Source organism: Lissotriton helveticus, chromosome 7 (genome assembly GCF_964261635.1).
Source record: "Lissotriton helveticus chromosome 7, aLisHel1.1, whole genome shotgun sequence".
NCBI classification, from domain to species: Eukaryota; Metazoa; Chordata; class Amphibia; order Caudata; family Salamandridae; genus Lissotriton; species Lissotriton helveticus.
Genome location: NC_136068.1, coordinates 95,208,655 through 95,221,725, shown reverse-complemented (window position 1 = coordinate 95,221,725; position 13,071 = coordinate 95,208,655). Strand labels below are relative to the sequence as shown.

Here is a 13,071-nt window from a genome sequence, read left to right as displayed (position 1 = left end):
CCAGAAAGCGCACTACCAGTTCTCCTTGAGATTTGCAACACTTTTGGGACAGTTTCCGGATATACTATAAACTGGTCTAAATCAGTTCTGTACATACTTATGGGACCGATGCCTCGACTTCCCCCAGACTGTCCACTGGCGATGTCCCAAGACTCTTTTAAGTGCCTGGGCATTCATATAACGAAGGATCCCTTGGCCTTCTTCGCCCAAAACCTGGTGCCCCCCTTGGAGCGCTTACGAAGAGATGTGGCGCACTGGGAATCTCTACCCCTGACACTGCTGGGAAAAGCAGCTTTATTTAAAATGATGGCCCTGCCCCGATTTTTATATGCGCTAGAAAACACGCTGTTTCCGGTACCCTTGAAATATTTTAAGCAAATACCACCGCTGGTGTCCACGCTCCTGTGGGGTAGTAGGCCGGCCCGCATTGCGCAGGCTAAGTTGCACCACAGTTGGTACGACGGTGGCATTGCACTTCCCAACGTACACTTATATTACTGGGCGGCGCACCTTAAAATTATCAACCAATGGATACATGCCTCTCAGGCAGATCCCGCATACAAGGCGGATAGGGCGCAGCTAGGCACAGACAATATGATGGCGGCCCTGTATAATAGGAGGCAGGCGATGAAGCTAGAGGGCCCGACGAAACACACAGCCATGCTATGGTACGCAGCGCAAGCGCGTTTGGGGTGGAGGGAGACCATCACCAAACTTACCCCTCTTTGGGACGCAAAGCAGTTAGGGACACTTAGTAACAGCAGGGGCTTTGAACACTGGGACAACATAGGTATATCCACAGTGGGCGACCTATGGGACAAGGGGACGGTTATCCCATTTGATCAGCTTAGATGATAATACGAGCTTGCACCTACCGTAACATTCCGCTACCTACAAATTCGCCACGCACTCCTGGCAGTACTACCACAAGATGTAGACATACCTGAGGCTTCTCCCCAGAAGACAGGCTACTTACAGATTTTATGCCTAAACGCGCCACATCATTCACATATCGCAAACTGGTTAATAACCTACCAGATCCCACTACAACATTAAAAGATAGGTGGACCACAGACATTGGAGCCATGGACGAGACAGAATGGCAGGAGGCACTAGCCTCGCCCAAGGAGGTGGGGATTCCGGCAAGACTCAGGCTTGTCCAACTCAAAATCCTACACCGCTCCTACGTCACCAGGAGCACGCTTCATAAAATAGGCAGGGCGCAGCATCCATACTGCCTTCGGGGATGCGGGGAAGGCTCTTTTTTTCATACAATCTGGGATTGCCCACTGATAACTGACTACTGGCGTAAGGTCCTGCGAACAATATCCCAGACTGTGAGTGTCTCTTTGCTACCTGAGCCACGCCAATGCCTTCTAAATATATGGGAACCTAATGACTTGTCACGACAAGGACAAACATGGGCGACATTGGGCCTCATGGTAGCTAAATGGAACGTAGCGCAGAAATGGGGAGCCACTGAATTACCCTCGTTGGAGGCTTGGTGTAGGGACATGGACGTCAAAATGATAACTGAGAGGACTGTCTATATAAATCGAAGATGCCCCCGAAAGTGGACCAAAATATGGGCTGCCTGGAACGCTTATGGGGGGGACATTTGTGACCCAATTCCTGAATCTGAAGGCGAAAGTACAGGCGATGAATCAGGGGACGACTAAAGGGATGGGGTGGGGAGAGTGCATTTTGGCTTACACTGTGATTGCCTGGGGAGGGACTAGGGAAGATGAGAATCTATGTCAAGATCGTTTTAAATTTAATGTAACCTTGGATTATGTACATGCTAATTGTCTCACCGATGGTTTGTGCAAAATTAATAAAAACACTTTAAAAAAAAAATGACAATGTAAATTAAATGTTATCATAACGAGTTTCCTTGAATTTCCTTTCGCAGCAACGCGCAACGGGTAAGCTAGTACTGCATACAGCTCACAAATATTAAAATTCACCTACGGAATGGAGGTAATCACTACTTAGGTTACTGCTCTTACACATTGCTAAATACTGCCCTACTTAGCGATATATGCATGCGGAGCTAATGCATTATGTAGAATGCCGTGCTCAGTGCGAGCGGCAGGATCAATAGCCAGCAGTCTGTCGCTAAGTGCCTGCACAAGGCTTACATTAGAAAACATATTAGTAATGAGCAGCTGTAAAGGGCAGAGCTCTGCTCACTGCATCAGGGCCTGGCTGTCCCGTCTTCTAGTGCCCACGACTAATAATGTCCACATAATTACAAAGCACTCAACAGTGGCACTTAGCCCTCTTCGAAGCCCCCCTCTTATTTAGAAAATTAGGCAGCTGGAGCTCTGGGCGATTGTCATGAGTGGTCCAGTGGGAAATCAAGGGTTAGTACTCAAGTCCTAGGATCAACAGTGGATAACCTGGCTACTAGTCTGCAGCTCACTTAACCACCAGACCACATATAAAGGTAACCAAATCTCATCTAACAAATAGACTATGCCCTAGTCTAACCACTAGTCCAATTACCAACTCATCCAAATTTGAACTACCCCACTAACATCTCAACTTGACCACCAGCTATAGAACACAACTTAACAACTAGGCCGCATTGTAACGCAAACAAATATCAGTCTAATGATCAAATTACCATCCAGCTTCACCACGAGGCCAAGTCACGACTTGCCCGATTAAGTATATTATGGCTAAGCCACTAGACCACATCTGTGTTTATCCACTGGACTATAAAGCAACTTACCCACTAAATTACATCTTAACGTATCCACTATACAAGATCTCAACTTAACCTGTTGCCAACTTAATCACTACAATATAGGACTCACTGAGACAGTTACAGACGATTGGACCACTGACCTTAACGAGCGATTAAATAAACTGGAAACGAGGGTGAATTAGTGTATGTCACAGTTATAAGGCAAAGGGTGCATAACTTAAGGGCAAACTCTTACCATTGATCCGCGAGATGGTCCAGTTCCTCTTGGCTGGGGACGACGGGGGCAGTTCGAAGTTGAAGGGGAGGCCGTTGGGCCTTCGGTCGGCGTCGGTGGCGGTGATGGTGATGGCGTGTGCATTGGGCCTCTCACAGATCTGGGCTTCTTTTGGTATGAGCTCTGGCGCATTGTCATTGATATCGATGAGGTAGATCTGCAGCGTGCCGGTGCCACTGGCTGGAGGCACACCTGTGTGAGAGAGGCAGATGCGTCAGTGGGTGCTCTCTCAAGGGTCGCAGGGGACCTGCCAATGGGTCAGAGGGAGGCATCATCAGGGGGGCTGCCCTGGGGTGACAGAGAGTCATCTGTAGGGGTGGTGCCTGGGGTCACAGAGAGGCATCTGTAGGGGTGGTCCCTGGGTCACAGAGAGGCATCTATAGGGGTGGTCCCTGGGTCACAGAGAGGCATCTGTTGGGGTGGTCCCTGGGTCACGGAGAGGCATCTGTAGGGGTGGTCCCTGGGGTCACAGAGAGGCATCTGTAGGGGTTGGTCCCTGGGGTCACAGAGAGTCATCTGTAGGGGTGGTCCCTGGGTCACAGAGAGGCGTTTGTAGGGGTGGTGCCTTGTGTCACAGAGAGGCATCTGTAGTGGTGGTCCCTGGGGTCACAGAGAGTCATCTGTAGGGGTGGTCCCTGGGTCACAGAGAGGCATCTGTAGGGGTGATCCCTGGGGTCACAGAGAGGCATCTGTAGAGGTGATCCCTGGGGTCACAGAGGGGCTTCTGTAGGGGTGGTCCCTGGGTCACAGAGAGGCATGAGAGAGTCATCTGTAGGGGTGGTCCCTGGGTCACAGAGGGGCATCTGTAGGGGTGATCCCTGGGGTCACAGAGAGGCATCTGTAGGGGTGGTCCCTGGGGTCACAAAGAGGCATCTGTAGGGGTGGTCCCTGGGGTCACAGAGAGGCATCTGTAGAGGTGGTCCCTGGGTCACAGAGGGGCATCTGTAGGGGTGGTCCCTGGGGTCACAGAGAGGCATATGTAGGGGTGGTCCCTGGGTCACAGAGGGGCATCTGTAGGGGTGGTGCCTGGGGTCACAGAGAGGCATCTGTAGGGGTGGTCCCTGGGGGTCACAGAGAAGCATCTGTAGGGGTGGTCCCTGGGGTCACAGAGAGGCATATGTAGGGGTGGTCCCTGGGGTCACGGAGAGGCATCTGTAGGGGTGGTCCCTGGGGTCACAGAGAGGCATATGTAGGGGTGGTCCCTGGGTCACAGAGGGGCATCTGTAGGGGTGGTGCCTGGGGTCACAGAGAGGCATCTGTAGGGGTCGTCCCTGGGTCACAGAGAGGCATCTGTAGGGGTGGTCCCTGGGGTCACGGAGAGGCATCTGTAGGGGTGGTCCCTGGGTCACGGAGAGTCATCTGTAGGGGTGGTCCCTGGGTCACAGAGCGGCATCTGTAGGGGTGGTCCCTGGGTCACAGAGAGGCGTTTGTAGGGGTGGTCCCTGGGGTCACAGAGAGGCATCTGTAGCGGTGGTCCCTGGGTCACAGAGCGGCATCTGTAGGGGTGGTCCCTGGGTCACAGAGAGGCGTTTGTAGGGGTGGTCCCTGGGGTCACAGAGAGGCGTCTGTAGCGGTGGTCCCTGGGTCACAGAGAGGCATCTGTAGCGGTGGTCCCTGGGGTCACAGAGAGGCATCTGTAGGGGTGGTCCCTGGGGTCACAGAGAGGCATATGTAGAGGTGGTCCCTGGGGTCACAGAGAGTCATCTGTAGGGGTGGTCCCTGGGGTCACAGAGAGGCATCTGTAGGGGTGGTCCCTGGGGTCACAGAGAGGCATCTGTAGGGATGGTCCCTGGGTCACAGAGAGGCATCTGTAGGGGTGGTCCCTGGGGTCACAGAGAGGCATCTGTAGGGGTGGTCCCTGGGGTCACGGAGAGTCATGAGAGAGTCATCTGTAGGGGTGGTCCCTGGGGTCACAGAGGGGCATCTGTAGGGGTGGTCCCTGGGTCTCAGAGAGGCATCTGTAGGGGTGGTGCTTGGGGTCACAGAGAGGCATCTGTAGGGGTGGTCCCTGGGGTCACAGAGAGTCATATGTAGGGGTGGTCCCTGGGGTCACAGAGAGGCATCTGTAGGGGTGGTCCCTGGGGACTCAGAGGGGCATCTGTAGGGGTGGTCCCTGGGGTCACAGAGAGGCATCTGTAGGGGTGGTCCCTGGGGTCACAGAGAGGCATATGTAGAGGTGGTCCCTGGGTCACGGAGAGGCATCTGTAGGGGTGATCCCTGGGTCACAGAGAGGCATCTGTAGGGGTGATCCCTGGGGTCACAGAGAGGCATCTGTAGGGGTGGTCCCTGGGTCACAGAGAGGCATCTGTAGGGGTGGTCCCTGGGTCACAGAGAGGCATCTGTAGGGGTGGTCCCTGGGTCACAGAGAGGCATCTGTAGGGGTGGTCCCTGGGGTCACAGAGACATCTGTAGGGGTGGTCCCTGGGGTCACAAAGAGTCATCTGTAGGGGTGGTCCCTGGGGTCACAGAGAGTCATCTGTAGGGGTGGTCCCTGGGGTCACAGAGAGTCATCTGTAGGGGTGGTCCCTGGGGTCACAGAGGGGCATCTGTAGGGGTGGTCCCTGGGGTCACAGAGAGTCATCTGTAGGGGTGGTCCCTGGGGTCACAGAGAGTCATCTGTAGGGGTGGTCCCTGGGGTCACAGAGAGTCATCTGTAGGGGTGGTCCCTGGGTCACAGAGAGGCGTTTGTAGGGGTGGTGCCTTGTGTCACAGAGAGGCATCTGTAGTGGTGGTCCCTGGGGTCACAGAGAGTCATCTGTAGGGGTGGTCCCTGGGTCACAGAGAGGCATCTGTAGGGGTGATCCCTGGGGTCACAGAGAGGCATCTGTAGAGGTGATCCCTGGGGTCACAGAGGGGCTTCTGTAGGGGTGGTCCCTGGGTCACAGAGAGGCATGAGAGAGTCATCTGTAGGGGTGGTCCCTGGGTCACAGAGGGGCATCTGTAGGGGTGATCCCTGGGGTCACAGAGAGGCATCTGTAGGGGTGGTCCCTGGGGTCACAAAGAGGCATCTGTAGGGGTGGTCCCTGGGGTCACAGAGAGGCATCTGTAGAGGTGGTCCCTGGGTCACAGAGGGGCATCTGTAGGGGTGGTCCCTGGGGTCACAGAGAGGCATATGTAGGGGTGGTCCCTGGGTCACAGAGGGGCATCTGTAGGGGTGGTGCCTGGGGTCACAGAGAGGCATCTGTAGGGGTGGTCCCTGGGGGTCACAGAGAAGCATCTGTAGGGGTGGTCCCTGGGGTCACAGAGAGGCATATGTAGGGGTGGTCCCTGGGGTCACGGAGAGGCATCTGTAGGGGTGGTCCCTGGGGTCACAGAGAGGCATATGTAGGGGTGGTCCCTGGGTCACAGAGGGGCATCTGTAGGGGTGGTGCCTGGGGTCACAGAGAGGCATCTGTAGGGGTCGTCCCTGGGTCACAGAGAGGCATCTGTAGGGGTGGTCCCTGGGGTCACGGAGAGGCATCTGTAGGGGTGGTCCCTGGGTCACGGAGAGTCATCTGTAGGGGTGGTCCCTGGGTCACAGAGCGGCATCTGTAGGGGTGGTCCCTGGGTCACAGAGAGGCGTTTGTAGGGGTGGTCCCTGGGGTCACAGAGAGGCATCTGTAGCGGTGGTCCCTGGGTCACAGAGCGGCATCTGTAGGGGTGGTCCCTGGGTCACAGAGAGGCGTTTGTAGGGGTGGTCCCTGGGGTCACAGAGAGGCGTCTGTAGCGGTGGTCCCTGGGTCACAGAGAGGCATCTGTAGCGGTGGTCCCTGGGGTCACAGAGAGGCATCTGTAGGGGTGGTCCCTGGGGTCACAGAGAGGCATATGTAGAGGTGGTCCCTGGGGTCACAGAGAGTCATCTGTAGGGGTGGTCCCTGGGGTCACAGAGAGGCATCTGTAGGGGTGGTCCCTGGGGTCACAGAGAGGCATCTGTAGGGATGGTCCCTGGGTCACAGAGAGGCATCTGTAGGGGTGGTCCCTGGGGTCACAGAGAGGCATCTGTAGGGGTGGTCCCTGGGGTCACGGAGAGTCATGAGAGAGTCATCTGTAGGGGTGGTCCCTGGGGTCACAGAGGGGCATCTGTAGGGGTGGTCCCTGGGTCTCAGAGAGGCATCTGTAGGGGTGGTGCTTGGGGTCACAGAGAGGCATCTGTAGGGGTGGTCCCTGGGGTCACAGAGAGTCATATGTAGGGGTGGTCCCTGGGGTCACAGAGAGGCATCTGTAGGGGTGGTCCCTGGGGACTCAGAGGGGCATCTGTAGGGGTGGTCCCTGGGGTCACAGAGAGGCATCTGTAGGGGTGGTCCCTGGGGTCACAGAGAGGCATATGTAGAGGTGGTCCCTGGGTCACGGAGAGGCATCTGTAGGGGTGATCCCTGGGTCACAGAGAGGCATCTGTAGGGGTGATCCCTGGGGTCACAGAGAGGCATCTGTAGGGGTGGTCCCTGGGTCACAGAGAGGCATCTGTAGGGGTGGTCCCTGGGTCACAGAGAGGCATCTGTAGGGGTGGTCCCTGGGTCACAGAGAGGCATCTGTAGGGGTGGTCCCTGGGGTCACAGAGACATCTGTAGGGGTGGTCCCTGGGGTCACAAAGAGTCATCTGTAGGGGTGGTCCCTGGGGTCACAGAGAGTCATCTGTAGGGGTGGTCCCTGGGGTCACAGAGAGTCATCTGTAGGGGTGGTCCCTGGGGTCACAGAGGGGCATCTGTAGGGGTGGTCCCTGGGGTCACAGAGAGTCATCTGTAGGGGTGGTCCCTGGGGTCACAGAGAGTCATCTGTAGGGGTGGTCCCTGGGGTCACAGAGAGTCATCTGTAGGGGTGGTCCCTGGGTCACAGAGACATCTGTAGGGGTGGTCCCTGGGGTCACAAAGAGTCATCTGTAGGGGTGGTCCCTGGGGTCACAGAGGGGCATCTGTAGGGGTGGTCCCTGGGGTCACAGAGAGTCATCTGTAGGGGTGGTCCCTGGGGTCACAGAGGGGCATCTGTAGGGGTGGTCCCTGGGGTCACAGAGAGTCATCTGTAGGGGTGGTCCCTGGGTCACAGAGACATCTGTAGGGGTGGTCCCTGGGGTCACAAAGAGTCATCTGTAGGGGTGGTCCCTGGGGTCACAGAGGGGCATCTGTAGGGGTGGTGCCTGGGGTCACAGAGAGGCATCTGTAGGGGTGGTCCCTGGGTCACAGAGGGGCATCTGTAGGGGTGGTGCCTGGGGTCACAGAGAGGCATCTGTAGGGGTGGTCCCTGGGGGTCACAGAGAAGCATCTGTAGGGGTGGTCCCTGGGGTCACAGAGAGGCATATGTAGGGGTGGTCCCTGGGGTCACGGAGAGGCATCTGTAGGGGTGGTCCCTGGGGTCACAGAGAGGCATATGTAGGGGTGGTCCCTGGGTCACAGAGGGGCATCTGTAGGGGTGGTGCCTGGGGTCACAGAGAGGCATCTGTAGGGGTCGTCCCTGGGTCACAGAGAGGCATCTGTAGGGGTGGTCCCTGGGGTCACGGAGAGGCATCTGTAGGGGTGGTCCCTGGGTCACGGAGAGTCATCTGTAGGGGTGGTCCCTGGGTCACAGAGCGGCATCTGTAGGGGTGGTCCCTGGGTCACAGAGAGGCGTTTGTAGGGGTGGTCCCTGGGGTCACAGAGAGGCATCTGTAGCGGTGGTCCCTGGGTCACAGAGCGGCATCTGTAGGGGTGGTCCCTGGGTCACAGAGAGGCGTTTGTAGGGGTGGTCCCTGGGGTCACAGAGAGGCGTCTGTAGCGGTGGTCCCTGGGTCACAGAGAGGCATCTGTAGCGGTGGTCCCTGGGGTCACAGAGAGGCATCTGTAGGGGTGGTCCCTGGGGTCACAGAGAGGCATATGTAGAGGTGGTCCCTGGGGTCACAGAGAGTCATCTGTAGGGGTGGTCCCTGGGGTCACAGAGAGGCATCTGTAGGGGTGGTCCCTGGGGTCACAGAGAGGCATCTGTAGGGATGGTCCCTGGGTCACAGAGAGGCATCTGTAGGGGTGGTCCCTGGGGTCACAGAGAGGCATCTGTAGGGGTGGTCCCTGGGGTCACGGAGAGTCATGAGAGAGTCATCTGTAGGGGTGGTCCCTGGGGTCACAGAGGGGCATCTGTAGGGGTGGTCCCTGGGTCTCAGAGAGGCATCTGTAGGGGTGGTGCTTGGGGTCACAGAGAGGCATCTGTAGGGGTGGTCCCTGGGGTCACAGAGAGTCATATGTAGGGGTGGTCCCTGGGGTCACAGAGAGGCATCTGTAGGGGTGGTCCCTGGGGACTCAGAGGGGCATCTGTAGGGGTGGTCCCTGGGGTCACAGAGAGGCATCTGTAGGGGTGGTCCCTGGGGTCACAGAGAGGCATATGTAGAGGTGGTCCCTGGGTCACGGAGAGGCATCTGTAGGGGTGATCCCTGGGTCACAGAGAGGCATCTGTAGGGGTGATCCCTGGGGTCACAGAGAGGCATCTGTAGGGGTGGTCCCTGGGTCACAGAGAGGCATCTGTAGGGGTGGTCCCTGGGTCACAGAGAGGCATCTGTAGGGGTGGTCCCTGGGTCACAGAGAGGCATCTGTAGGGGTGGTCCCTGGGGTCACAGAGACATCTGTAGGGGTGGTCCCTGGGGTCACAAAGAGTCATCTGTAGGGGTGGTCCCTGGGGTCACAGAGAGTCATCTGTAGGGGTGGTCCCTGGGGTCACAGAGAGTCATCTGTAGGGGTGGTCCCTGGGGTCACAGAGGGGCATCTGTAGGGGTGGTCCCTGGGGTCACAGAGAGTCATCTGTAGGGGTGGTCCCTGGGGTCACAGAGAGTCATCTGTAGGGGTGGTCCCTGGGGTCACAGAGAGTCATCTGTAGGGGTGGTCCCTGGGTCACAGAGACATCTGTAGGGGTGGTCCCTGGGGTCACAAAGAGTCATCTGTAGGGGTGGTCCCTGGGGTCACAGAGGGGCATCTGTAGGGGTGGTCCCTGGGGTCACAGAGAGTCATCTGTAGGGGTGGTCCCTGGGGTCACAGAGGGGCATCTGTAGGGGTGGTCCCTGGGGTCACAGAGAGTCATCTGTAGGGGTGGTCCCTGGGTCACAGAGACATCTGTAGGGGTGGTCCCTGGGGTCACAAAGAGTCATCTGTAGGGGTGGTCCCTGGGGTCACAGAGGGGCATCTGTAGGGGTGGTGCCTGGGGTCACAGAGAGGCATCTGTAGGGGTGGTCCCTGGGGTCACAGAGAGTCATCTGTAGGGGTGGTCCCTGGGTCACGGAGGGGCATCTGTAGGGGTGGTCCCTGGGTCACAGAGAGGCATCTGTAGGGGTGGTGCCTGGGGTCACAGAGAGGCATATGTAGGGGTGGTCCCTGGGGTCACAGAGAGGCATCTGTAGGGGTGGTCCCTGGGGTCACAGAGAGGCATATGTAGGGGTGGTCCCTGGGTCACAGAGAGGCATATGTAGGGGTGGTCCCTGGGGTCACAGAGAGGCATATGTAGGGGTGGTCCCTGGGGTCACAGAGGGGCATCTGTAGGGGTGGTCCCTGGGGTCACAGAGAGGCATCTGTAGGGGTGGTGCCTGGGGTCACAGAGAGGCATCTGTAGGGATGGTCCCTGGGTCACAGAGAGGCATCTATAGGGGTTGGTCCCTGGGGGTCACAAAGAGTCATCTGTAGGGGTGGTCCCTGGGTCACAGAGAGGCATCTGCAGGGGTGGTCCCTGGGTCACAGAGAGGCATCTGTAGGGGTGGTCCCTGGGGTCACAGAGAGGCATCTGTAGGGGTGGTCCCTGGGGTCACAGAGAGGCATCTGTAGGGGTGGTCCCTGGGGTCACAGAGAGTCATCTGTAGGGGTGGTCCCTGGGGTCACAGAGAGTCATCTGTAGGGGTGGTCCCTGGGGTCACAGAGAGTCATCTGTAGGGGTGGTCCCTGGGGTCACAGAGAGTCATCTGTAGGGGTGGTCCCTGGGGTCACAGAGAGTCATCTGTAGGGGTGGTCCCTGGGGTCACAGAGAGGCATATGTAGAGGTGGTCCCTGGGTCACGGAGAGGCATCTGTAGGGGTGGTCCCTGGGGTCACGGAGAGGCATCTGTAGGGGTGGTCCCTGGGTCACAGAGAGGCATCTGTAGGGGTGGTGCCTGTGGTCACAGAGAGGCATATGTAGGGGTGGTCCCTGGGGTCACAGAGAGTCATCTGTAGGGGTGGTCCCTGGGGTCACAGAGAGGCATATGTAGGGGTGGTCCCTGGGGTCACAGAGAGGCATCTGTAGGGGTGGTCCCTGGGGTCACAGAGAGGCATATGTAGGGGTGGTCCCTGGGTCACAGAGAGGCATCTGTAGGGGTGGTCCCTGGGTCACGGAGAGGCATGTGTAGGGGTGGTCCCTGGGGTCACAGAGAGTCATCTGTAGGGGTGGTCCCTGGGGTCACAGAGAGTCATCTGTAGGGGTGGTCCCTGGGGTCACAGAGAGGCATCTGTAGGGGTGGTCCCTGGGTCACGGAGAGGCATCTGTAGGGGTGGTCCCTGGGGTCACAGAGAGGCATCTGTAGGGGTGGTGCCTGGGGTCACAGAGAGGCATCTGTAGGGGTGGTCCCTGGGTCACGGAGAGGCATCTGTAGGGGTGGTCCCTGGGTCACGGAGAGGCATCTGTAGGGGTGGTCCCTGGGGTCACAGAGAGGCATCTGTAGGGGTTGGTCCCTGGGGTCACAGAGAGTCATCTGTAGGGGTGGTCCCTGGGTCACAGAGAGGCGTTTGTAGGGGTGGTCTCCGTGTCACGGAGAGTCATCGTAGGGGTGGTGCCTTGTGTCACAGAGAGGCATCTATAGGGGTGGTCCCTGGGTCACAGAGAGGCATCTGTAGGGGTGGTCCTTGGGGTCACAGAGAGGCATCTGTAGGGGTGGTGCTTGGGGTCACAGAGACATCTGTAGGGGTGGTCCCTGGGGTCACAGAGAGGCATCTGTAGGGGTGGTGCCTGGGGTCACAGAGAGTCATCTGTAGGGGTGGTCCCTGGGGTCACAGAGGGGCATCTGTAGGGATGGTCCCTGGGGTCACAGAGAGGCATCTGTAGGGGTGGTGCCTGGGGTCACAGAGAGGCATCTGTAGGGGTGGTCCCTGGGTCACAGAGAGGCATCTGTAGGGGTGGTCCCTGGGTCACAGAGAGGCATCTGTAGAGGTGGTCCCTGGATCACGGAGAGGCATCTGTAGGGGTGGTCCCTGGGGTCACAGAGAGGCATCTGTAGGGGTTGGTCCCTGGGGTCACAGAGAGTCATCTGTAGGGGTGGTCCCTGGGTCACAGAGAGGCGTTTGTAGGGGTGGTCTCTGTGTCACGGAGAGTCATCGTAGGGGTGGTGCCTTGTGTCACAGAGAGGCATCTATAGGGGTGGTCCCTGGGTCACAGAGGCATCTGTAGGGGTGGTGCCTGGGGTCACAGAGAAGCATCTGTAGGGGTGGTCCCTGGGTCACAGAGAGTCATCTGTAGGGGTGGTCCCTGGGTCACAGAGAGGCATCTGTAGGGGTGGTCCCTGGGTCACAGAGAGGCATCTGTAGGGGTGGTCCCTGGGGTCACAGAGAGGCATCTGTAGGGGTGGTGCCTTGTGTCACAGAGAGGTATCTGTAGGGGTGGTCCCTGGGGTCACAGAGAGGCATCTGTAGGGGTGGTCCCTGGGGTCACCGAGAGGCATCTGTAGGGGTGGTGCTTGGGGTCACAGAGAGGCATCTGTAGGGGTGGTCCCTGGGGTCACAGAGAGGCATCTGTAGGGGTGGTCCCTGGGGTCACAGAGAGGCATCTGTAGGGGTGGTCCCTGGGGTCACAGAGAGGCATCTGTAGGGGTGGTGCTTGGGGTCACAGAGACATCTGTAGGGGTGGTCCCTGGGGTCACAGAGAGGCATCTGTAGGGGTGGTCCTTGGGGTCACAGAGAGGCATCTGTAGGGGTGGTGCTTGGGGTCACAGAGACATCTGTAGGGGTGGTCCCTGGGGTCACAGAGAGGCATCTGTAGGGGTGTCCCTGGGGTCACAGAGAGTCATCGTAGGGGTGGTGCCGGGGGTCACAGAGAGGCATCTGTAGGGGTGGTGCCTGGGGTCACAGAGAGGCATCTGTAGGGGTGGTCCCTGGGGTCACAGAGAGGCATCTGTAGGGGTGGTCCCTGGGGTCACAGAG

General features: G+C 58.1%; 1 protein-coding gene across 1 annotated transcript in view; it reads right to left on the bottom strand.

Moving 5' to 3' along the window:
- Positions 1-13,071, bottom strand: part of CDH4 (cadherin 4) — a 748,299-nt gene that overhangs the window by 66,872 nt on the left and 668,356 nt on the right. The window contains exon 10 of the mRNA XM_078651582.1: positions 2,949-3,179. Within this exon, the coding sequence (XP_078507708.1) occupies positions 2,949-3,179 (231 nt within the window). The remainder of the gene's footprint in view (positions 1-2,948; positions 3,180-13,071) is intronic.